Source organism: Psammomys obesus, unplaced genomic scaffold, assembly GCF_907164565.1.
Source record: "Psammomys obesus unplaced genomic scaffold, mPsaObe1.curated_primary_1811, whole genome shotgun sequence".
Taxonomy (NCBI): Eukaryota; Metazoa; Chordata; class Mammalia; order Rodentia; family Muridae; genus Psammomys; species Psammomys obesus.
This window is the reverse complement of record NW_026596034.1, coordinates 34,647,338-34,670,890: the sequence shown is the minus strand read 5'-3', so window position 1 is coordinate 34,670,890 and position 23,553 is coordinate 34,647,338. Positions and strand designations below refer to the sequence as shown.

The following is a 23,553-nucleotide window of genomic DNA, read 5'->3' as shown; positions in this document are numbered from 1 at the left end:
CTGCCCCCACTCAGGGTCAGTTGTAAGGTTATAAGCTGCTTCTACAAGATAATGCCTGCAAAAACCCGGCTGATACTCTGTTGCCTTAATGGATGTAAAGAATGATTTCCATTTCTTTAACACTTCTGAAACAAACTAGGTTTGCAGAAAATTTACAAAAATAGAATTGTCATATACTTTTGGCTCTGCTTCCCTGATAAGACAGCTTAGCTCCTCTGACACAACTATTGAAAGTCACATGTAAGGCTCTGTAGAAAAGGCCGCTGTAGCCGCTCAGACTGTATGCTTCCCCTTGTGTTCTTTTTCCTATTCCAGTCTCTACATTGTGATTTGTTAGCCTGGTCTTTGGTCGTTGGCCCCTGACGATTTGTCTGTGTTTTGTTATTTATGCTTTGGTTCTTGGAGCAAAGAACCAGATACTTGCATTACAAATTGTCTTCGTGAGGATATGTGTGCTATTTTCTCATGATTGGTCTGAGACTTTTTCACCAAAACATACTTTATTTTGAGATGATTTTAGATTTACACCAAAGTTTCAGAAATAGTACAGAGAACCCAGAAGTTCTGGGTTCTCCCAGCTTTCTCTGAGGTCAACATGTTAATGGCATCAGTTCAAGATGCCCAGTCTGAAATACCACCTGGACAGCATCATAGTCTGGCCTGTAGGTCACCTGTGGTCCCACAAAGGCCCTTCTGGTCCAGGACCCATTGGAGCACTTTTGTTCTATGTCCTTCATTTGACTTTTACATGGATTTGGATTTTTCTCGGTTCTTGGTGCCAGTCTGCTGCTCTGCCCACATGCCACTGCCACTCTCTTCTCTTAAAGAACTTTTGTGCTTCAATGTGCAATAGAGCTGGTTCCTGCTGTTTGTCTTTTTGGCTGTTCTTGGAGGGTTTTTGGTGTTTTTGTTTCTGGTTTGGTTTGGTTTGGTGTGTGTGTGTGTGTGTGTGTGTGTGTGTGTGTGTGTGCGCGCGCGTTCTTCCATAAGAGAGCTTGTTGGCATTTTTATTGGGTTAATCAGCCAAGGAAGAACGGTTTAATATGTTTTAAATTGTGTTTTGGGAGGGAGAGGAGAGGGGGGGGGTGCATGTGAATGCAGTGCCTGCGGAGATCAGAAGAGGACATCCAGCCCCCTGGGCCTGAAGTTAAGAAGCGGGTTAACTGTGACCTGCACAGCATGAGTGCTGAGAACCAAAATTAGGTCCTCTGCAAGACCATTCTTTTATTTGATGTATATGGGTATTTTGCCTGCACGTATGTGTGTCCACCATACGTATGTCTACCACGTGTGTGTGGTTCCCATGAAGGTCAGAAGAGGGTGTTGGGTTCCCTGGAATAGGAGTTACAGACATTTGTTATTTCCCATGTGGGTGCTGGGAATGGAACTCAGGGTCCCTGGAAGAGAGTGGTGTCCTAACCATTGAGACATCTTTCTAGTTCCCTAGTCTGTGCTCATACTGGCTGTGCCATGGCTCTAAGGTTTTTATTTGCTCAAGGATTTTGTCTCCAAAGAGGCTTTACAGTTGCCACCTGTACTCTGACACATTGTTTGGTAAGTTTAAGTGTTTAATCTTTTTATTGTCATTATTGCCAAGCTTTTCTCTTTTGTTAATAGCTTCTAGCTGGTTGATGTAATTCTTATAATTTAATATTCTGCTGTCTTTTGAATTATGGCTTGATTCAATTTGCTTATTGATTCTCTGGTTTTCTGGATATACTAACATATCATGTAATTGGAAGGAGAGGTAATTTTATCTTTCTTACCAACTCTTAAGCCTTTGTTGGTGCTAGCGTCACGTCTCAGTGTTTAAAAGTATATACTGTTCTTGTGGAGGGACCCGAGTGTGGTTCCCAGCATCCACAGTGGCTGACAGTTGCCAGTAACTCCAGATCCAGGGGGATCTGTGCTTTAACTTTTGCAGGCTCCTGCACAGGGTGCACTTGAGTGCACAAACTTACACACATTCTCATAGTTAAAACTTTTTAACATTTTTTAAAGCTTTTTTTTTTTTTTACTCTTCTGTCCACTTGGACTGGGTAAAGTGCTGAGGCTGAGGCCAGTGGTATCCCTACGTTTCCTCCACAGTATTTTCTCACTAAATACAGTGCTTCCTTTGGGACTCACTATAGCATGTGTCGTGATAGGAATTCCTAGATGCTCTTCTCTGTAGTGTTTCATACCAAGACCATGCTTAGAATTTTATAAATGGGTTCAGTGTTGATAAGATGCCTGCAGGTTAGACTTAATGGTCGTAACCTTCCTGACATCAAACCAGTCCTTTATTCCTGAAACGACCACTGCTTGGCCATGGTAGGCTATTTCTTCATGACCCTGAATTGTGCTTGCTCATGAATTCTTAGTTCAGTCATGCTAGTTGGCTTAAACTGTTGATGAAACAGTTTCATGGAAGATACTTTTATTGACTCAGACAATGGCAGCCACACAGCCAACCTCTAGGAGTGAGACAAAGTGGTGCCTGTGGGCAATGGCTCACTCTAACGCATGTTGATTATCATTCCCATAGAAGTCAGAATATCCCTGAAGATGTTGTTTGGGAAGCTGAGGATATGGTCCAATCTGTAAAGCATTTGCTATACAAGCATGAGGTCACCAATTTAGTCCCCACAATACATACCAAAAAAAAAAAAAAAAAAAAAAAACTGAATACAGTGGCCTGCTCTGGAGTTTGCTATTCAGCCAGTCTAGCTGAATCTGTTAGACTCGGGTTCTGGTGAGGCACCATACGCTGTAAAACAAGTTGAACATTGATTCTGAGAAACAATATCTGAGGTTGACCTCTGGCCTCCTTGTGCATATCACATGAACACTTGCACATGAAAACATGTACACAAAGATAATGTTGAGATTTTATGTAGTAATTCAGTTTGCTCAGATGTGTTTTAAGATGAAGCAGGAACAGAGTCATATGCCCACCGTCTGTCTGCTGCCTCCACTTCCTGGGTGTCTTCTCTACTGCACGGAGATATGTGACACCAATGTTTGTAAGAATAGTGTTGACCTGGCACAGATGCATTTCAGACACTGCAGATGAAAGAATGTCTGCACCCTCTCAGCCAGGCCCTGACCTCTCCAGGCTTAGCATTTTGCTGGAAGGTTTTATGGGTCTCAGCTGAGTGTGTGTGTGCCGAAGCAGAGCAAGCACACAGAGGTACCTGCTCTAAGTGAGGAAGGAAGCTGATGGGCAGGGAGTCTAGAGGCACCCAGACTTAGGCTTCCTTTGCTTCCCCTCCTGTCCAGCCCCAAGCAGAGCTGTCCTGTTGACTAAGCAGCAGCTGCACCAATACGTGGGTGTGTTCTAAGAACGTCCCCTATAACGGCAGTTCCTGGTTTGCTGCCACAGCAGCTGACAGAGCCCCCGACTACAGGAGGTGAGAGGTTCTTCCTGAGCATCTGTGCTGTTTGCCACAGCGGGCAGGGAGCAGCACAGTGGACTCACCCAGTGCCAGCCAGGCAGCCCTACCAGCAGGGCCTTAACGTGCAGTTCCACGTGCTGCCCAGCTTGGTGCCCGCTTCCCCATTGCTCTCCGGTGTGGTCTGCAGTAACGCTCTCTTCCTTGTTTCAGCTTGAGTCCTAGCTACATCGACCTGACTGAGTGTCCCTACATGTGGCCCTACTGCTCCCAGCCCATCTACTATGGAGGAATGCCAACAATCGTTAATGTCACCATCCTCAATGGCATGGGAGTCACAGGAAGAATTGTGGACAAGGTGAAACTTCTCTGTGTGACATGGCCCCAACTTTGTACTCAGTTACCCCTCCTGAGTTACCCCGCCTGAAGTTGAGACAGGAGGGCTGAGCTGGGCATGGTGGCACAGGCCCTTAGTTCCAGCACTCAGGAGGCAGGGGCAGGCAGCTCTCTGAGTTTGAGGACACCCTGTTCTGTAGAGCGAGTTTGAGGACAGGGCTACACAGAGAAACTGTCTTGGAAAGGGTGAGAGGGACTGTTTTCACCTGCTTACGCTTCAGAGCAGTGGTGGGCAGCTCCTTACAGAAAGAAATACCTGATCCTGTACAGAAAAGTCAAGGCCTCTGAGTCTCTGGCTTTGGCTTCTGAATGTTGGAGTACATTTTAGTTTTTATAGTGACCGACCAATGAGACTGACGCTGTTTCTTACGGAATACTGGAAGGTTAGGTTCTTGTTTTAATTTGACTTCTCTTGTTTTCTAACCACTCACTGTGTGGACTTCACAGTGATAAGGTACAGAGGGGAAACATGGAAAATTGACTTCCACCTTCAGGACCTAGCTACTCTTTAGAACATGTTCTTTACCAGACCGTCTTGCAACAGCATGTCAAGTTTGTTGTCATTGTGTGGTGAGCAAGGTTTGTTGTCACTGTGGTGAGCAGAAATTTATTTCGGTTCTTCCACTGTAAGCGTCTGAAAATAGAGCAGTGTACTGTCAGTGTCCCAGCTTGATGGGGTGTTGGGTTATCATTTGGTCACTGTGTGTCTTTGCTTGAGCAGTTGTGTGGCTGTCACCTGTAAATATTCTGCTGTTAGTGTAGAGTTTTCTTTTCTTTTGAGTTACCTCCTCAGCATGCGCTCCCTGAGGACCCCGGTCAGGGTGGAGGTGTTACTGCAGCTGTTAGTGCTTACACCGAATCGCCCCCAAGAGGGTTGTGTGCACCAGAGTGCTGCTGGTGCTCTCTGTGGAGACGTCTGCATCGTGCTTGCACTGGGTAACACATCTTTCTCATTTCTCTATTTCAGGAGGATCTTGATTTTGAGTGTGTTGTTAGTGTGTTCACTTTACTATACCAGCCTTGCATCTAGAACTCACTATGTACAGATTTATTCTGTCCCTTTCCTCCTCCCTGGTCCCTGTGGCCGTCGGTCTGCTTTTTCCTTTTATTTTCTTTTTGTTTCCTTTATTTTATTTTATTTTATTTATTTTATTTTTTATTTTATTTTATTATTTTATTTTATTTTTTATTTTATTTTAATTTAATTTAATTTTATTTTATTTTATTTTATTTTTTTTATTTTATTTTAGACAGGGTCTCTGTGTAGCCCTAGCTGCCCTAGAACTGCTATGTAGACTAGGCTGCCCTCAAACTCACAAATCCGTCTGCCCCTGCTTTCCAAATGCTGGGCTTGAAGGCATATACCACACCTTTTTCAGTTTGCTTTCCATCTCTGGATCTGCCTGCTCTATACAGTCTATTCTAGAAGACTCGTGGTACGTGTCCTGCTATGACTGGCTTTTCTCAGTGAAAATGTTCTCAGGGTTCCTTATGCGTCATTCAGTCCTTTATTCCTTTTCATAAAAGCTTTAGTCTGGTATGTGGGCGTTGCCTGTGGGTGTGTGTGGGTCTTTAGAACTAGGTGCTGTGCTTAGTGAAGCTTGTAAAGCAGCTCTATGGGTGTTTACTGAAGTCTCTGTGTGTTTACTGAAGTCTCTTAGTGCCAGTTACCTTTGTGTTTCCTTGCCTGCTTTTGCTGGAACTGGAGTTCCCCCTGCTGCTCTTACAGTGTCTCTGCACTTAGAAAAGAGCTGTTGCTGGCTTTTTTTGGTTTGGTTTGGTTTTTTGTAGTTCCCCACACCACTCCACCCCCAGGCTATTGTTTTCCTGTTCTCTGATATGACTTACAGGGGTTGTTGTATTAATCCTCACTTCTGTAAAATTTTTGTATTTTGATATCGTTGAATTTCCATCTTTAGTCATTTTTCTGTTGTTTGAGATACTAGAAACCATCTCACAGAGGTAAAGTCAGTTTTATATCTATACTAATTCTGTACTTTTCATATACAGTCATACTAACACTGCACTAATTCAGTGATTAAACATTGGATTTGCTCATCTGTCAGTGTTCGTTGCATATGAGATGGATGGAAGGTAAATTTTTTTCTTAGTTGCTAACCTGTGGCCTAAGCACGGTCATTACAGCTGGGTATGTGGTACTATTTCCTACAGGGTCTTTTTCAGAACTTTTTGTTATTGTTGTTTTATGCCAGGTTACTTGGGCAGGTCCCTTGTTCTGTGCCTCTGTGGCTTGTGAGGGAGTTAGTACTTTGGGTCTGCCTGGTTTCCAGGTGATCTCTTTATGCCTCCTTCTTCTGGCCTGTTGGGTGTGTGTGTGTGTGTCACACCATAGGATGTGCAAGTCACACAGCAGGAAAGTCACACACAGCCAGTGCACAGACCTTCCTCCAGGTGCCCCTCCCTAGTTGAAAGGTTTGTTTGGTGACAGCTGGCGTCTGTGACACTTCAGTGTGACTCTCTGAGGACAGGTCTGAGGGAATAACTTGTGTCGGTTCTTTTCATGTGGTACAAGTTCTTTCTCAGGGAACTCTTGACAAGTGCACCCTGTTTCTTAGGGGATGGCAGAGTTTTTATAACCTTGCAGAACACCCACAGCAATGGTGCTGCAGACCACAGACAGCGTGTCTGCGTCCAAGACTCCGTCTACCCTGCGCACTGAGACAGTCCTCAACAGGCAGCTTAGCTCAGCTAGAATTCACTTTTGCATCCACACCATTCACTTCACTGTTGACCTGCTTTCTTTTTCCTGCAGCCTGAGTGGCGGCCCTATTTACCACAGAATGGAGACAACATTGAAGTGGCCTTCTCCTACTCCTCAGTGTTATGGCCTTGGTCAGGCTACCTGGCCATCTCCATTTCTGTGACCAAGAAGGCAGCTTCCTGGGAAGGCATCGCTCAGGGCCACATCATGATCACAGTGGCTTCCCCGGCAGAGACGGAAGTAAGGGTGCACCAGGAAGTGGCTTGTTTTTTTTTGTTTTTTTTTTTTTGTTTTTTTACCCTTTACCAGCTCCTTCCAGGAGAGCAGAGGGGGGAGGCAGATTCAGAGCTGAGAGTCTCCATTTAATGAACCATTTAATGGATTGGTCTCATTGGCTATGAGCCATGGACCAGGGCCTTACTCTGCTTCATGTTCTGCTGCTATATCACAGCAAACCAGACCTTCTTGGGCCTGATTGTAAGCTCAAAATGAGTACATCTGAAATTGGTCTCCCAGGAAGGAGATATGGGTTGACCTTGCCTGGCTCTGGTGGCTTTTAGGACAAGAATGCCTGCATTTCAAGGCTTCAGCTCTTCTTGAGTTTGAAAAGAGTTCATTGCAGCATATGAACATATGTTAGTGTCACACATTCTTGTATTTAAATTGTGTGAGTTAAATGGGTAAAGAGAAACAACCTTTATAGTTTGGTATGGTTCTGCTGCATGTAATCCCACCACCTGGAAGCTGAGGCAGAAAGATCCTGAGTTTGAGATCTTATCTCAAAAACAAAAGAAAAAGAGGAAAAGGTACTTTAAAACTTAAACTAAGGTTTTTTTCAGAAAGGCGTTCCTTTCAAGTTTCTGTTTTATCCATTTTCTTTTTTAGTCAAAAAACGATGCAGAGCACACTTCCACAGTGAAGCTTCCCATTAAGGTGAAGATCATTCCCACCCCTCCTCGGAGCAAGAGAGTCCTCTGGGACCAGTACCACAACCTCCGCTACCCTCCAGGCTACTTTCCCAGGGACAACTTGCGGATGAAGAATGATCCTCTTGACTGGTGAGCAGCAGCCTGCGCCCTGCCACCCTAGGGCTCTTCTGCCACTGTTGGGAGACCTGACTTCTCTAAACATGCACTTCTGTGGCAGACACTGTGACGTTGTCCTCTTTTGTCTTGTTTCCCTGTCTACCACTGAGTCAGCTGGCACTGTCAGGTTCTGTCCCCACATCCTCCCATGTGTGGCCTTTCTTTGGTTCTAACTTAGGCCTGGATGGTGTCTCTGTCCTTTTGACAAGTGTTGGTTCTGTTGTTCTTGCTTCCCTGCATTTCATCTGCCATGTCTGCCACCGTGGTCATCTGAAAGCAAGCACTCCCCACAGCTTATTTCAGACTGTTCATCGTGCTGAACCTGTGTGGCCAGCATGACTTCCAAGGCTGGGTTGCCTCCCTTCCTTGCCCTGACACACACTGTCCTGCTTGTTGCTCCTGCAGGACATCTAAGCCACCTTTCTCTTGGTTTCAAAGCCAGGGTTGTTTCTCTTAGTATAAAGTGAAGCTTAGGCCCCATGTTGAAAGTGTGGCAGAAGGGACGTATCATACTGCTTGACCAGGATTTTGTTTTGTTTTGCTTGCTTTATTTTTTATTTTTTTGAGACATGATTTCTCATTCCACATATTAGGCTGATCTTGCACTCAGAGAGATCTGCCTGCCTCTGCCTCCTTAGTGTTGGGCTTAAAGGTCTGTACTATTACGCTAGCTTAACCAGGATTCTAGGGACAGTATCCTGATTCAGGGTATGAGTTGCCTTTTTTATTTCTAATTAAGGTCTTTTTTGAAAGACAGGTTGTGGGTCCAGATCAGATAGGTAATACGAATAGGGGAGACTGACATCAGGCAAGGCCATGGGCTTGCACAGGAGCCTGTCAAGTGGTCATTACGGAGGAGATGGGCTTTGGGTTTTCTGCCAGGCGTATAGACAATTTTATCTATCTGTACAGAGGAAAAGTGAGCATGCTTGGAAAGGAAAGCAAGCCAAGGTGATAGGGAATCTTTGCTTAACCTGTGCAGCGTGCCAGTCCTGCATCCCTGTGCTGATTGTCAAGTGCAGGTGGCAACTAGTAAGTTAATGGCTGCCTCTGAGTACTGCTCAGGGCATCTTTTTTATTTATTATTTTTCTTATTTATACAGTATTCTGCCTGCATGTACGCGTACAAGCTAGAAGAGGGCACCAGAATACACTATAGATGGTGGTGAGCCACTATGTGATTGCTGGGAATTGAACTCAGGACCTTTGGAAGAACAGCCAGTGCTCTTAACCTCTGAGCCATCGCTCCAGCTTTGCTTAGGACATCCTAAGCCTTGTCTCTGCATCATCTTATCATCTCACGTGCCATGCACTCAGTTCTCTCTTGTTAGCGCTTTAGCTTGTCTGACCGAGATAATGCAACCCTGGAAAGGCTGGCATCTGGGCTTCTAGGAACAGCTCTGTGGTCCTGTTGTGACTTGCAGAGAGTGGCCATCTGAATGCTGTGGTTGTTGCTTTTCAGGAATGGCGACCATGTCCACACCAACTTCAGGGACATGTACCAGCATCTGCGCAGCATGGGCTACTTCGTGGAGGTGCTCGGTGCCCCATTCACATGCTTTGATGCGACACAATATGGTGAGCTGCCTTGCTGGACGTGTGTTGAATACTCCCACAGTGGTTACTGACGCGCCAATAAAGGGAATCTGGGATAGTCCCCGTGTCCAAGTGGTGAGACTCCCATGATGCTCATGCTCACTGGTGGTTGGGACTCTTGGCTGAGTACAGAACTGATTGTGAACAGAGATACTTGTAGTCTTTTTTTTTTCTTTATTATTTTTATTTCAAGCGTGTGTGTGGTCAGAGGACAACTTGGAGGGGTCAGCTCTCCTTTTGATCCTAGGGATTGAATTCAAGTTTGATGGAAGGAGCTTTTAAACTCTGCGCCATCTTGCTGGCTGAGTCTTTTTTTTTTTTTTTTTCAAAGATTTATTTTTTTATATAGTATTCTGTCTGTGTGTGAGCCGACAGGCAGAAGATGACACCAGATTTCTTTATAGATGGTTATGGGCCACCATGTGGTTGCTGGGATTTGAACTCAGGTCCTTTGGAAGAACAGCCAGTGCTCTTAACCTCTGAGCCATCTCTCCAGCCCTCAGTCTTTTTTTGTTTGTTTGTTTGTTTGTTTCTTATACTATCACTATATATTACTCTTTTCCTGAGTAAATGAAAAATCTTTATATATATGAAAACCAAAGAGCAGAGTTAGTTGGTCCTTATGGCTTGCTGGACCCTGGTCCTGAGTGTCTCATCTTCTCTTGTGGTGGTGTAGGGTGGCACCAACCAGATTGCTAGAGGCAGGGCACCGGCGAGAGATGGTGCTTCTGAATTGTCTTCTGCCGCTCAGCAGTGACAGTTCCCAACTGTGGCATTTCTTCCATCAGGCACTTTGCTTATGGTGGACAGTGAGGAAGAGTACTTCCCTGAGGAGATTGCTAAGCTGAGGAGGGATGTGGACAATGGCCTTTCCCTTGTCATCTTCAGTGACTGGTACAACACTTCTGTTATGAGAAAAGTGAAATTTTATGATGAAAACACAAGGTACAGTTGCATAACAGTTCCCCCAGCAAACTCTTGTGTGACTGTTTTAACTGGGGGTGGTCCTTGGTATTGGAGTATGGGTAGAGAAAGCTCTTGTCTGCGTACAAGAAAGACAGGTTTCTGGACTCAGTGCTCATTAAGGGGTCATTGTCTTCTCTCACTGAGCCCAGACACTGTGCTCTGGTTTCTGTCTCACGCTGTTCTGTCCTGCATCCTTCATGCTGAACATGTGAAATTTACATGCACGTAAGGAACTGTTACTCAGAGAGACGTCCTGTATGGGTAACTGCTAAGCACTGGGGGCTAGAGTGTTGGAAATGTTAGTGTTGTGTTGTGGGCTTTCTTTAGCCTCTCTGTCCTCCTTTTTCACTTCTGCGTCTTTGCTCTGGCTAGATCTAGACTAGGCCTATCTGGGTTGCATTCGAGTGAAGTACTGTCTGTGGGGAGAAGCATACAATTTGGCTGGAGCAGTAGGTTTGCATATTTCTCAAGCCAAACAGCTTGTTCCAGTTGACACTTTTGTATGTCTGTGTGGACTGGATTGTGACAGAGAGACCCTGTTTTTCCAAGGAAAGAGGAAGTGTATGGGAGGATTTTAATTCTTGCCTTCTCTTTTGCTGCCACTTTACAGGCAGTGGTGGATGCCAGATACTGGAGGAGCCAACATCCCAGCTCTGAATGAGCTGCTGTCTGTATGGAACATGGGGTTCAGTGACGGCCTGTATGAAGGGGAATTTGTCCTGGCAAACCATGACAGTAAGGCTTGGTGTTTGTGTGTAGAAGCATGCAGTTGGCAGAAGGTGGTAGTGTGGGCTACATGCTTTTGAAGTCTAGGTTTCAGAAAGAGAGATTGGATTCATAAATGACCTGTAGTGTAGGAAGACCTAGTCAGTGTTTTCAAAAAATATATGTAGGGCGGGGGCCATAGCTCAGAGGTCACTTGTCTTGCATGTGCAAGGATCTAGGTTCAGGCTTAGCACCATCAAAAATGAGCTGGGCATGTAGCTCAGTTGATAGAGTGTTTACCTAGCACTCATAAGCCCTGGGTTCTGTCCCTATCACATAAGGGCATAGCGGCTTATACCCATAATCCTAGCACTTGGGAGCCAAGAAAGTGACTCTGGGATATATAACAAAACTGTTTTCAACAAACAAAATGTTTATATACTTTAAGAAAATGTTTAGAAAGCATACGTTGCCAGCATTTTTCACTTGGAGTTTGAAATGATTGCTTCTAGTTGATGTGCAACAGGCCATAGCCATTTGTCTTTTCAGAGTAACATCTTTAAAAATAAATATGAGTGATGTGGAGCATGTTGGAAATGCACGCTGGGTCAGTGAGTCGAGGGTTGGGCATCTCTGCTCCCTTAATGGTGAGCATCTGTTTTCCAGTGTATTATGCGTCGGGGTGCAGCATCGCCAAGTTTCCAGAAGATGGTGTTGTGATCACACAGACTTTCAAGGATCAAGGTAAAGAAAGGGCACAGGCCTCTCCTGTCCTTTATCTCCCCCGTCCCCGGCCCCCCGCCCCACCAGCTTTACTGTGTACTTCATCTACTACACTCACTCTTCTGAAGCATCTAGTTCAGTGGTGTTCAGTGCATCCTTGTATGTACCTCACAGCCCACTTCTGCATGTTTTATTGGGCATTAGGAATGTCATTAGAAGTCTTGGGCCTTCTCTTCCATCTGTTCTGATTCCTGGTAAAACTCATTGTAGTATTGTACAGTACCTACTGAGGCATGGACTCCGGGGGATCCCAAAATGGGCAAGACAAAGTCTTGCTGATAATTTGAATATATGTGTGTGATCTGCAAAAGAAATGAGGTTTCTTCAGAATGCAGCTCAAACTTGTCTTTGTCACAGTCTAAGGGTTCTGTGATTGACACACTGCTATATCATAATCTCTTTAGAGTTTAGATCTTTGGAGTTCTTTTTTTTTTTTTTTTTTGTTCTTTTTGCTTTTGGTTTTTGGTTTTGGTTGGTTGGTTGGTTGGTTGGTTGGTTGGTTGGTTGGTTGGCTGGCTTGGTTGGCTTGGTTTTTCAAGACAGGGTTTTTCTGTGTAGTCTTGGCTGACCTGGAACTCGCTTTGTAGACCAGACTGATCTCGAATTCACAGAGATCCACCTGTGTGTGCCTCCTGAGTACTGGGAATTAATTTTGAGAGTTCTTAACCTGATGAAAAGTCAAAGGTTAAAACACTATCTTCCCTTTCAGGAGGCTTGCTGTTTGTCTGTGTTTACCTGTAGCAAGCATCCCTCAAGCCTGGGCCAGGCCCCTAGTGTAAATGACAGACCACTGAGTACACAGAGCCTACCTGCTGAGTGGAGAGGAGAGCAGGGACAAACCAGACTGCCTCTGGTTTTGAAAGTTAGGTACAAAGCATGGGACAGGACCACAGAACGTTCTTCTATGGCTGTCACTCCAGAGCTGGGATTCTGAGCTGTAAGACATGTCTTATCTCTGCTAAGTTCCAGGAGACTGAGTATTCACATGACAGCTTGTGAACATGAGCTGATGGAGCCATTTCCTCCTGAATGCTGATGGCCTGTCTTCAGAATGACTGGCCACACCACTGTCAAGATGGCTGTTTTTCTGTAATAGGAAGACAGTTTTATCAGTTGAAAACGATGAAACTAAGTTTCTCAACTTAACTGTTTGAGGCCACAGTTTAAGCACAGTGATTTTATCTGCTCAGTGTTGGCCCAACTCATCATAAGTTAGTCCTTTGTAAATGTTGCTCTCAGAGGCTTGCCATGCTCCAGGGCTAAGAGCCATGGCCTCCTAGCTTGCTTGCTGCCTCCTGCAGTTTAGCATTTTGGCGAAGGGGGTAATAAAAATAGATTTAATGATGCATGTTTTACTTGGTGTTATAGTTTAGTCTAAAAGTCAATTGCTTGGTGTTAACTTGGGTAGTCTTTGGATACAAGGTAGGACTTTGGGGTGCATGTTACTCTAGAGCAGAAAAGGCCTTATTTTCAAAGCTCAGCAAGTTAAAATTGCTAAACAAAGTGGCACAGGCTTGTCATCCCAACTATTCATGCAACTAAGGCAGGAGAATCACAAGTTTTATGACTCCCTGGGTGACTTAGCATGATACCCTGTTTTATCAGACTTAGAAAGAAACAGGGTGGGGGTGGGATTCAGTGGTAGAGTGTTTACCGAGCCCTAGGTTCAAGCCCCAGTATTACCAAAGAACAAGAAAAGGAAAAAATGGCTCAGACTGTGGCTCAGAATTCAAACAAAAGAGAGCATTAAGAAAAAGAAAAGGAAATAAAAGGAAAAAAACAACGAAATAACAAAACTTTTCTAGCCATGGGGCTAAATGTGTTATCTGTGTCTGTTCTGTTAACTCTCTTATTTTGTTCTACAGAGGTGAGGCATTTCAGAGCTGATAAGCAGGCACAGTGCTGGATTCTGATGCTCTCTGGCACCTAGTGCTGAGGCAGGCCTTGCTCTTAGGGTACACAGTGTGGCTACTTTTGGCAGCTACAGGGCACTGGTACTTTTTACATCTCAGTTCATTAAGCGTTTCAGGTTGTGTGGCCTGCTTGGCAGGTGAGAGGTGCTATTATTGCTAAGGCATGTGCTTCGTCAAGTCTTATACCTAAATGATGTGTGGATGGACACATGGTTATTAGCTGTGTGCGTGTGTCCCTCTCACATAATACAGCATCGAGCCTGTGATGTCGGTGCACACTGCACTGTGGATACTAGTTTTGTGGGGGCTGGATTTTGTTAAAATCAAAATTAATACTGCTTCAAATACTGCTTCCCTGTTGTAAAGATTTGCACTCTTTTGACTGAATGTTGATTTTACTAGTCTTGTGTCAGGTAGGGCAAACAGGTCAAGTGGCAACTAGAAAATCAGTAATTTCCTCAGGAGAACTGCTGTTCTCATTCTTACTGCAGGATTGGAGGTCTTAAAACAAGAGACAGCAGTTGTTGAAAATGTTCCCATTTTGGGGCTTTATCAGATTCCAGCTGAAGGTGGAGGTCGTATTGTGCTGTATGGAGACTCCAACTGCTTGGATGACAGTCACAGACAGAAGGGTAAGAAGAAAGCACGAAGGAGGGCTGGGCTGCAGCTCAGTGGCAAAGCCCTTGCCTCAGACATGCAAGGCCCTGGGTTCAGGACCCAGCAAGTCCATAAAAGAGAAGGAGCAGCCCATGGGCTTTGTGATTTGGGTACACGGTCCTCTCTCCTTTGTCCCTGGAATGATACTGGCCAGAAGCTGGAGAATGAATAGGTACTTGCCTACAAGAGCCAGACATAAGAGTCCTGGGTACTTTGATTGCTGGGATATTTCTAGATATACCTGAAGGTTAATACATAAGGACACAAACTTTTACAGGCATCAGTATTCCACCTGTTTTCCTATCTGACTGTGACAGGCATGAGTCTCTGTCACCTGTTTAGTAGGAAGTTCTTTAACCCAGTTGACGAGGTTTTGTCTTCAGGTGTCCTGCTAAGTTATGTGTGTTTATTCTCTGATCTGGCCTCTCTTCCCAGACATCTGTCTTAGAGGCCCTGTTTGTTGCACTCCTGTAAGCTGAGAGCTTTTGTCAGTCAGGGGCCTCTGTTATTTTCTCAAGGACAGGAAGCAAAGAGAGCAGAGCTAGTTTTCTTTTATGCCTCCTTTGGCTCTCTTGGAGGTCTGTGCTTGGGTACGGATTTCATTTTCTCACTTTAGGGATGGAGCAGGGGAAATGCTGCAGGTCTTTATCTGGGAAGATGCTGCCAAGTCAGGACTCAAGTCTTGTCTTGGACACTGTGAGGTGATCAGACAGTGGTGACATGGACACATGCTGGATGTCGCACCTTTCCCCAGTTTCAAGTTGATGTCAGCTGGATTTCAGTAGCTAAGAATATGATTTGCTTTATTTTTTAAAATGAAAAGTTAGGTTTAAAGTCACAGCAGATAGGAGATTAATGTTTTATTTCCACAGACATTCTCTTTAAGGTCTAAGCTTTCCTGGTAAGAGTCTTCATTAAAATTTTAAATGCCTAAAGAGACTGTCCGTGCCTGTACATTTCAGACGGCAGCTCTTTGGGTCCTTGGGGCTTTTGGCACTTGGCCAGTAGTGCATGCTTTTCCTAGTGCAGAGTACTTAACAACCTTTCCCACTCCTGAAGATGCTGTAGTCCAAATAGGTGTTAATGGGATTTGGGCTGAGTAAATAGGGGTAGGAGGGAGGGAGGGAGTGGACAGAGGGAGACCAGGTTTAGGATAGGAGCATCGGCAGCCTCCTTAGGAAGGAGCCTTTGTGAGGCTCTGAGTGAGAGTTGCTCAGATTCTCAGATTCTGAAAGTTTGGGAAAGAGTTGGCCAATCTTGGTTAGAACCTCGGACTCAAATAATAGACTTTCTCCTAATCTTGAATTTACCTTCCCATGTATGTTCCCTCAGTTCAAACCTATTTCCTGTTCCCAGGATGGTTTCAGATCGTTGATGACAGACAGCTCATGCCCTTGGAGCTCCTTTTGTAGAGGCCATTCTTTTTTCAGTGGTTGTCACATGGTCTTGCTGTCTGTGAATGAACCCTGTTCTGTCTTTGCCCATGAGCTGTCCAGAGCTGTGTGACACTCAGGCAGGCGGTCCAATCTAGTCACAGTGGTGCTAAGCTGCCCAGAGCCCTGGGACATAGACTAAAACCTGCCTACAGTCGGCTGCTGCTGGAACAGACTGTCCTGGGTGGACTGGAACTCTGCCTGTGGAGAAAGCATTCTTGTAAAGAGTAGAAGAGCCTGTTGGGGGTATCAGCTATGCATTAACCTAAACTTCTGGCTTCTAAACCTCAATTTCCCCCTTTTATGGGAGCTAGTATTCTTCAATTTTTCTGGAGGGATTCCCTTTCGAAAATTGAATCCTAAGTAGTGTGCCTGTTGATTCTGCAGACTGCTTTTGGCTTCTGGATGCGCTCCTTCAGTACACATCATATGGTGTGACCCCTCCCAGCCTCAGCCATTCAGGGAACAGGCAGCGTCCACCCAGTGGAGCTGGTTTGACCCCTCCTGAAAGGATGGAAGGTGAGTATCTCTCATGGTGTCTCAACAGGGACTTGAGTCAGTTCAGTGCTGCATCAAGACATAGTACTACTTGCCAGTACCAGGCCATGCCGTGAATTCTTCACAGTGGTTGCTGATAGTCCATCTACCTCATCTCAGGGTTGACAGGAATTGTGGGCCCTGTATATGGGTATTCTCCCAGGGTCCAGCATTATTTAAAATACCTTATTTTTGTGTACGAGGGAAATGTGTAGTGTGTGCAAGTTCCTGGGGAGGCCAAAAGAAGGCGTTGGTGCCCCACAGAGCTGGAGGGAGCTGGAGGCTGTCCAGCGTAGGTGATGGGCCTGAACTCCTGTTCTCTGCAAGACAGCAACACTCTTAGCCCTTGAGTCATCACCAGGCTGACATTGTAAGGATTAACTCAAGAATGTCTCTCAGTAATCTTGTAAAAGGAACAGTATTGCTCTTTGTGTGCAGATGAAGAGACAGGCGGGAGAGAGCTTAAACAGTTAGGTCACTTGGGCTGTGTGAGGTGAGCCTGCACCTCAGGATCTATGTGGGTTGGTGTTCATGTGCTCAAAGAACCAAATGTTCCCTTCCTTGTAGCCCTGCCCGAATTCTATAGTAACAGACAGATGTGGTGTTGTATGCTTATGATCCCAGCACTTGGATGGCTAATGGAAGAGACTAAATGGAGGCCAGGCTGGTCTTTTAATAGTGAGACCTTATCTCAAAATAAAAGGAAGCAAAACTGAAGAAAGAAATCCCAATAGCTACATTAAACAAGGAGAGCTGGGGAGGTGGCTCAGTTGACAAAGTGTTTGCCAGAAAGCATGAAAACTTCAGTTCATATCCTCCCTCAGCAGCCGGGCAGTGGTACCACATGCCTTTTATCCCAGTGCTTGGGAAGGCAGAGGCAGGTGGATCTCTGAGTTCGAAGCCAGCTTGATCTACAAAGCAAGTCCAGGACAGCCAAGACTACACAGAGAAACCCTATCTCAAAAACAAACAAAAAAACAAAAAACCAGATATCCCTCAGCAGCCTCAGAAACACTGGGTGCAGCAGAGCATCTCTGTAACCTCAGCTCTGGAGTGAGCTAAGACACTGGCCAGCCAGTCTAGCTGAATCTGTGCGTTCCAGATTCCATGAGAATAATTTAGAGTGAGGATGACATCCAGCATCAATCTCTGGCCTATGCACACACATGAACATGTACCACACAAAACAGAAAAGGTAACATTCATTTTCATAATATATTTCAATCTAATGCTTTAAAAATTACTTAGATGTGTGGCACCCATTCCATTTGCTCAGTGCCAGTGTGTGGGTGGCTACAGTGTGGGGTAGCACTGATTTAAATGTAGAAAACCAGCTGAGCCTAGTAGCACATGCCTGTAATCCCAGCATAGAGAAATAGAGGAATCAGGCGACTCTGAGTTCAAAGACAGCTGGTCTACAGAAAGAGTTCAAGAACAGCCAGGGCTGTTCTCGAAAAAAACAAAAGTGGAGAGAGAGAGAGAGAGATGGAATTGGTTTGCTTTCTTGGCCAGGGAGTTAAGTATTAGAGAAAAGCATTTTTTCTGTGGCACTGTCCTTGGTGGCCTTCTGTGTGTGCTCGATAGTCTGCAAAGGTTCAGTAGCAGCACTCCTGCACACAGTGTGGCTGTGTTGAAGGGCACCAGGCACCCTGTGGCGGGTAGGTTGACAGAACAGTGAGCTGGTCGGCGAAAGGTACAGTCACTCAAAGCTACCTTCTCTCCTGTATTGTTACAACGGTGATTACCTGCTCTGTTCTTACTGCTGCTAACCACAGGAAACCACCTTCATCGCTACTCCAAAGTTCTTGAGGCCCACTTGGGAGACCCGAAACCTCGGCCCCTTCCAGCCTGTCCACACTTGTCATGGGCCAAGCCACAGCCTTTGAATGAGACGGCGCCCAGGTCAGTGTCTGCCTGTGTTTTCCTCATTGTTCTTCTGGGGCCCATGACTCATTTTTTAATAGAGCAAATACAATTTTGCTGACATCATTGTTAGATAATCTGGTCTAGCTCTCATTTTCTGACAGTTGTGGAAATGAGCACCCCCCATATTGATCTTGGTGGGGTCCAGCATTCCAGTGCTTTGGAAAGGAAGGTGGGGTCCAGCCAAGTGCTGTCGCTTGAGCAGAAGCTAAGCTCTGGGTCCAGCTGGGGATCTGGGAGCGGTCATTTGCAGCTGTGTGCCCTATCCAAGGTGTTGTATGTGGAGTGCAGATAGGTCTCTGCTCCTGCATCCTGGGCTGAAGCTGCACCTAGGAGGTCTGGCTCCTGTGCAGTCTACCCACAAGTGTGTTCTGTGTAGGCTGTGGGCTTTGTCCACAGGTGCTGCACTTGTATGTGCCCTTGTGGTGTTCTGCCTCTCTCACCTGACATCTCATCTGCCTCATTCTTCTCAGACCTGAGTTCCCACTGCAGTTTCTCTCTAGCCAGGCCATATCAAGCTGTTTATCCACCTTGCTCTCCTTTTCCTTTCTCTCTCTAGCATCTTGCCTAAGCAGGACAAGATAGGGGAAAATTAACAGGGCCTGGTGTCCCAGAGCTAGCTGCTGGACATACTCTTGCAGGGCAAGTGGATGCTGCCCTCTCAGCCCCTCCCAGCATACATAGACTTCCTTAGAAAGCAGCGTCCTGCCTCTCTTCTTCCTCCCCTTTCATGGCTGCCACTATGCTTGGTTCAGTGATGGACAGATGTGGCATAGACAGAGTGGGAACCCTATCCATTCTGTGAGAAGGAGACAACCTGGCCTGGTGTTCATGCATGCATGCTTTATCATCACCATGAGCTCAGGTCCTCAGGGTTCACTCAAGGACCATGTCTTAGAATATCTGTCACAGAAAACAAGACAGCTGGTACCATGGAGATGGCTTAGCAAAGTGGTTGCCAAGCACTGAGTGTGATCCCTAGAACCCATGGTTTGGTTTGGTTTGAATTTTGTATGTTTGGGTTTGTTTTGTTGTTGTTTTGTTTTTTGATTTTTCACTGTTTTTAAAAGCTGAGTCCAGCAGCATGCACCTGTAATCACATGTCGGGGAGTGGAAACAGGAGAGTGCCTGCAGCCTATTGGCCAGCCAGGCTAGTCTAAACAGCAAGCCCCAGGTGCATTGAGAGCCCTTTTGCCTAAATATATCAAGAGCAAGGAAGACACCCTATTGACCTCCGTGCTCCACATGCTCAGACACGTGTGTGCACTCTCACACACAAAGTTATCCAGAGGCTTGGTCTTGAGCTGCAGTGTTCTTCCTGAACCTTTAATTGAGGAGTGCTCTTCCATTGCAGGCACCCCGCATCATTTAAAGCTTAGAATATATTTCCAGTTTTGAATCCGTATTTATTTAGAACCTTCTGTTACCTTAGCATTCAAACCAGACTTTACATTCTAGATATGGCCATCAGTTCCTGCTCGAAGGGCAGCCATGTTAGCTAGAGTGCCAGAAGCCCAGTTCTTCTTCCAGTGTGCGCTGAAGGCTCCAAGGACAGATAACAGCACTTCTGGTATCTGGCTGGCCACATCAGATAATCCCTCCCGCTCTAAGTCTATCTAGGGTGCTGATAATGCCCAGCTCCTAAGTTTTCATTTTGATTTGCTCTCAGCAACCCCCTCCTTACCACACCCCTGCACTGCTCCCTTATCTCACATGTCACATCTTGAGGGAAATTATTTTCAGAAACTTAGGTCGGTATGTATTCTGAATCTCTAGAAGGTTCTGTACCAGTGTTAGACAGCTACAGGTTGTCACTGGCTATGCTAAGGGCACATTCTATTGCTGTGAGGTGAAGCTTTTTCCCAGTTCTTGGCTGGGTATCAGGTGTCCTTAGCAGTCGTTGCTGGGGGAACGTTGACTCAAGGTAGACCCTCTGTTCCTCATCAGAGTGCTGTGAGACTTCCGTGGTAAATAAGTGCTTTTACCTCTGGGCCCACTACAAAGTGCACTCAGTCCCCAGGGGCAGCTCCAGACCAGGACACTGTTACAATGTCCACTTAGCAACACACTTGGGAAGCCATGGGTAAGAGGCCATGGGTTTTGTGACTTTGTCAGTTAACTTTTCAGACATACTAATCCTGAGCAGTAGCATTAAGTCATGCAGAACAGGCTGTGCTGCAGCTGTCAGAGCTGGCCACGCTGAGCTCAGCCAGGAGCCTCTGGGGGCTCTCCTACCCTTCACCAGTGACAAGCTTCCTGCCTGGCTGCTTCTGTTACTGTTGCTGGGACTGGTTGCCTGTGCCTTTTCTCAACTAAAGTAAAGAAGACATAGACCAACAGTTTCTAGGTGGACTGACTATAGGAAGATAAGGAATTCTTCATTTCCAGTATCTTCCTTCCATTGGTATCCTTAGCTCTCCCTAAGATGTCAACGGGCTGCCCATGGCTGTTCGCAGTACATCGGTCACTGTTCTTCAGCTCTGCTTGCACTGGCCTCACCGACTTCCTGCAGAGGAAGCAGAGATGAGTAATGCCTCACTCCCACCTGAGCACCCACAGTTTCAGCACATGTTTTGTTGGTGGTTACCATAGGCAGGCCAATCTCCTGCTCACCTGTACTTCAATATTTGATTACTTGCAGATCTGCCCTATTCTCATTGCCGGTGCTGGTCTCTCTTGATCCACAGACCAGTCCATCTGGCACCATTTCCTGGGTGGTGGTTGTGGAGTTCCTTCTCTGCATTGCTTTGCAGAAAGCAGGGTGTAATTACTTGGAGCCTCAGAAAAGCCTTCCATGATACCTTCAGACCTCTGCTCCTCCAGAGCTCCAGCCTGGACTGTCCTCTGGCCTTGCTTGGCAGTGTTCCTGTGTTAAACAGAAGTGGGCTTGGGTCGGCTGTGTTATAGCCCACAGGACAGACCTTCCTCGGGTACTGTAATTTCAGCCATGGACCTCACTGGTGCCTGTCTCGGGACCTAGAAGCGGTCACATACTCTGCCTTTTTCTGGGGGTGGTCAGGTGACCAGAGGTGGAGGGTCTCACGTTGCCCTCTGTGGTCCTTGCAGTTTATTGTGTATCAGCTAAGCATCCTAGGTGAGAACAGCTGCTTATCTTTTTTTGTTTTAATCTATTTCCTGGAAGTAATCTTTGGAAACATCAGAAGCTGCTCTCCATTGACCTGGATAAAGTAGTGTTGCCCAACTTCCGATCGAATCGCCCTCAAGTGAGACCTTTGTCCCCTGGAGAAAGTGGTGCCTGGGACATTCCTGGAGGTGAGTCCTTAATGGCCTCTTGCTAGATCCTGCTGTGGGTTTCCAGGTGTTTCCCCTCCCCAAGGAGAGCCAGGCTTCCTGGGAGCTGAGGTAGCCCTGGCTGCCTTTGCAGTACAAATTGGCAAGGCTAAGAGCAGGCCTAGAAATGAAGGTGCCGTTTCTCCTAGAAAATTCTGTATGCACATTTTAATTTTTTAAAAAATACTTCTCTATGTGCATGAGCGTCCGCATGCATGTGTGCGTGTCACTTGTGTTCCTCGTGCCCATGAGGACTAGGCACCCTCTTCTTCTAGTTCAGACCCGTTGAACTAAAGTTACAGATACATGGTTGTGAGCCACCGTGTGAGTTTGTGAAGCAAACCCAGTCCTCTACAAGAGCAACAGGTGTACTTAGCCACTGAGCCGTTACTCCAGCTCCTCTATAGACATGTTTTAAATATCAGTATTTAGTGTGTTGGCTACATGGTTCACTTAAGATTTTTCGAAGTAATTTGGATGCCCTTTGCTAAAGTCCTGCAAGCAAGTATGTAGCCTGTCTTGACAGCTGAACTGGCCCTTGGCTAATCTGCATCAGACTCCTGAGATGATCCATCTTGTCATCAGTTCAGATAAGGTCTTCGATCTGAATAGATTTCTTACTCCATGTTCCCATGTTTTAGCTGGGAGAATTGGTCCTGGGTGCCTCCAGCTGAGTGTCTGTAGTCCTTTTATTCTGGAAACTACTGTAGAGATTCATAGCTCCCAAGGGGTTTTTCTCTGGGTTTTAGCCCTTAGACATCAGCCATGGGAACTTGATGTGATAATGCCAAGATCCTGAAGGCCACAGCGGCCACAGGTTCGGCTGATGATAGTAAGCTCTTGGTGAGTGGAGCCCTTGGCATTGCTTATTTGCAGTGTTACTGACTTTTAATCTGAGGCTCATCTGATGGCCACTCCAGGAGGCATTACTAATCCCTTGGGGACCGTGGCCAGCAGGCCTCTAGTACCTTTCTGCCTCACTTATTCTTCCTCAGCTAGTGGAGCTCTAGTGCTCTCCTCTTTCTCTCTGGATTGAGACCAGTATGTCCACTGATCTTTGGGAAGAAGGCGCTTCTCTGGGCCCTGCTGATGAGGCTGGCAGTGACAGGATAAAGGTCTGCCTCCCCCCGCTCCCCAGGCCAGGATTAGAAATAGTCTGAGACGCCCTCCCCCATATATAGAGGTATGCTTGGCTCAGCTGATGACCCTCCCATCCACACACTATGGTTAGCAGCCCTGATAACGTATCTCTGCTCACAAGTCAGGTCTGCCCTGCCAGCCCAGCTAAGGGAGTCAGTTAGCATTTGTTTGCTCTCTGATGAGCTGGTTCTCAGAAAGGCTATAGCTGTTGCTTTGTGGCCATTGACCAATGACTGTCCTCTTGCAGGGATCATGCCTGGCCGCTACAACCAGGAGGTGGGCCAGACCATCCCTGTCTTTGCCTTCCTTGGAGCCATGGTAGCCCTGGCCTTCTTCGTGGTACAGATCAGCAAGGCCAAGAGTCGGCCGAAGCGGAGGAGGCCCAGGGCAAAGCGTCCACAACTTGCACAGCAGGCCCATCCCCCAAGGGCCCCATCAGTGTGACATCACAGTGGCCACAGGGCATCAGAGAGCATCCTGGGAGGTGCCTGTTTCCAAGGAACCTCATCTCCAGCTTGTGGCTGGGTTAGTGTGTTCTACCCAGGCATCTCTGAGGTACATCCTGCGGTACCTCACTGCTGGGCTTGGGCAGGAAGCACTCAGTAGCTCAGCCTCCGGTGGCATCCGGCCCAGTGACAGTGCACCAAAGACGCAGAGCCTTGAAGGGCTGTCGGGACACACTTTCTACATAATGCTACAAGCCTGACCAAGTGAAGACATGCTTGGTACAGGCTATTTTCTATATTTATTGTGGGGAGAGGCACTTTAAAGACTTGTGCTATTTGGAAGCAAAGCTGTTGTTTTTGTTTGTCAGTTGAGTGCAGTCTTCTGCAATGACATCATAAAGAGTCAGATTCCGTGACCTCCTTTTTGATGAGAAGACAGACTGAACTGAAGGGAACTTGAACAGATCCGGGAAATGCAGGCCTTCGCTTTATTTTTATAACTATCAACTGCCATTATGTTTTGTAATTTGGGGTCTTGATTTCACCGTTGTTGGTGAAGGAAATTTTCAATAAATATGCATAACCT

The 23,553-nt window shown here is 46.2% G+C and overlaps 1 protein-coding gene across 3 annotated transcripts in view; it reads left to right on the top strand.

The window, feature by feature from the left end:
• Positions 1–23,553, top strand: part of Mbtps1 (membrane bound transcription factor peptidase, site 1) — a 53,786-nt gene extending 30,233 nt beyond the window's left edge. The window contains exons 12-23 of one of the 3 annotated variants that reach the window (XM_055621465.1): positions 3,588–3,732; positions 6,544–6,732; positions 7,378–7,550; positions 9,040–9,155; positions 9,962–10,118; positions 10,750–10,874; positions 11,511–11,588; positions 14,032–14,172; positions 16,018–16,149; positions 17,943–18,069; positions 21,233–21,363; positions 22,769–23,553. In XM_055621465.1, the coding sequence (XP_055477440.1) occupies positions 3,588–3,732; positions 6,544–6,732; positions 7,378–7,550; positions 9,040–9,155; positions 9,962–10,118; positions 10,750–10,874; positions 11,511–11,588; positions 14,032–14,172; positions 16,018–16,149; positions 17,943–18,069; positions 21,233–21,363; positions 22,769–22,965 (1,711 nt within the window). In that variant the 3' untranslated portion in view covers positions 22,966–23,553. The other 2 variants (XM_055621466.1, XM_055621467.1) reach the window with 2 other exon arrangements.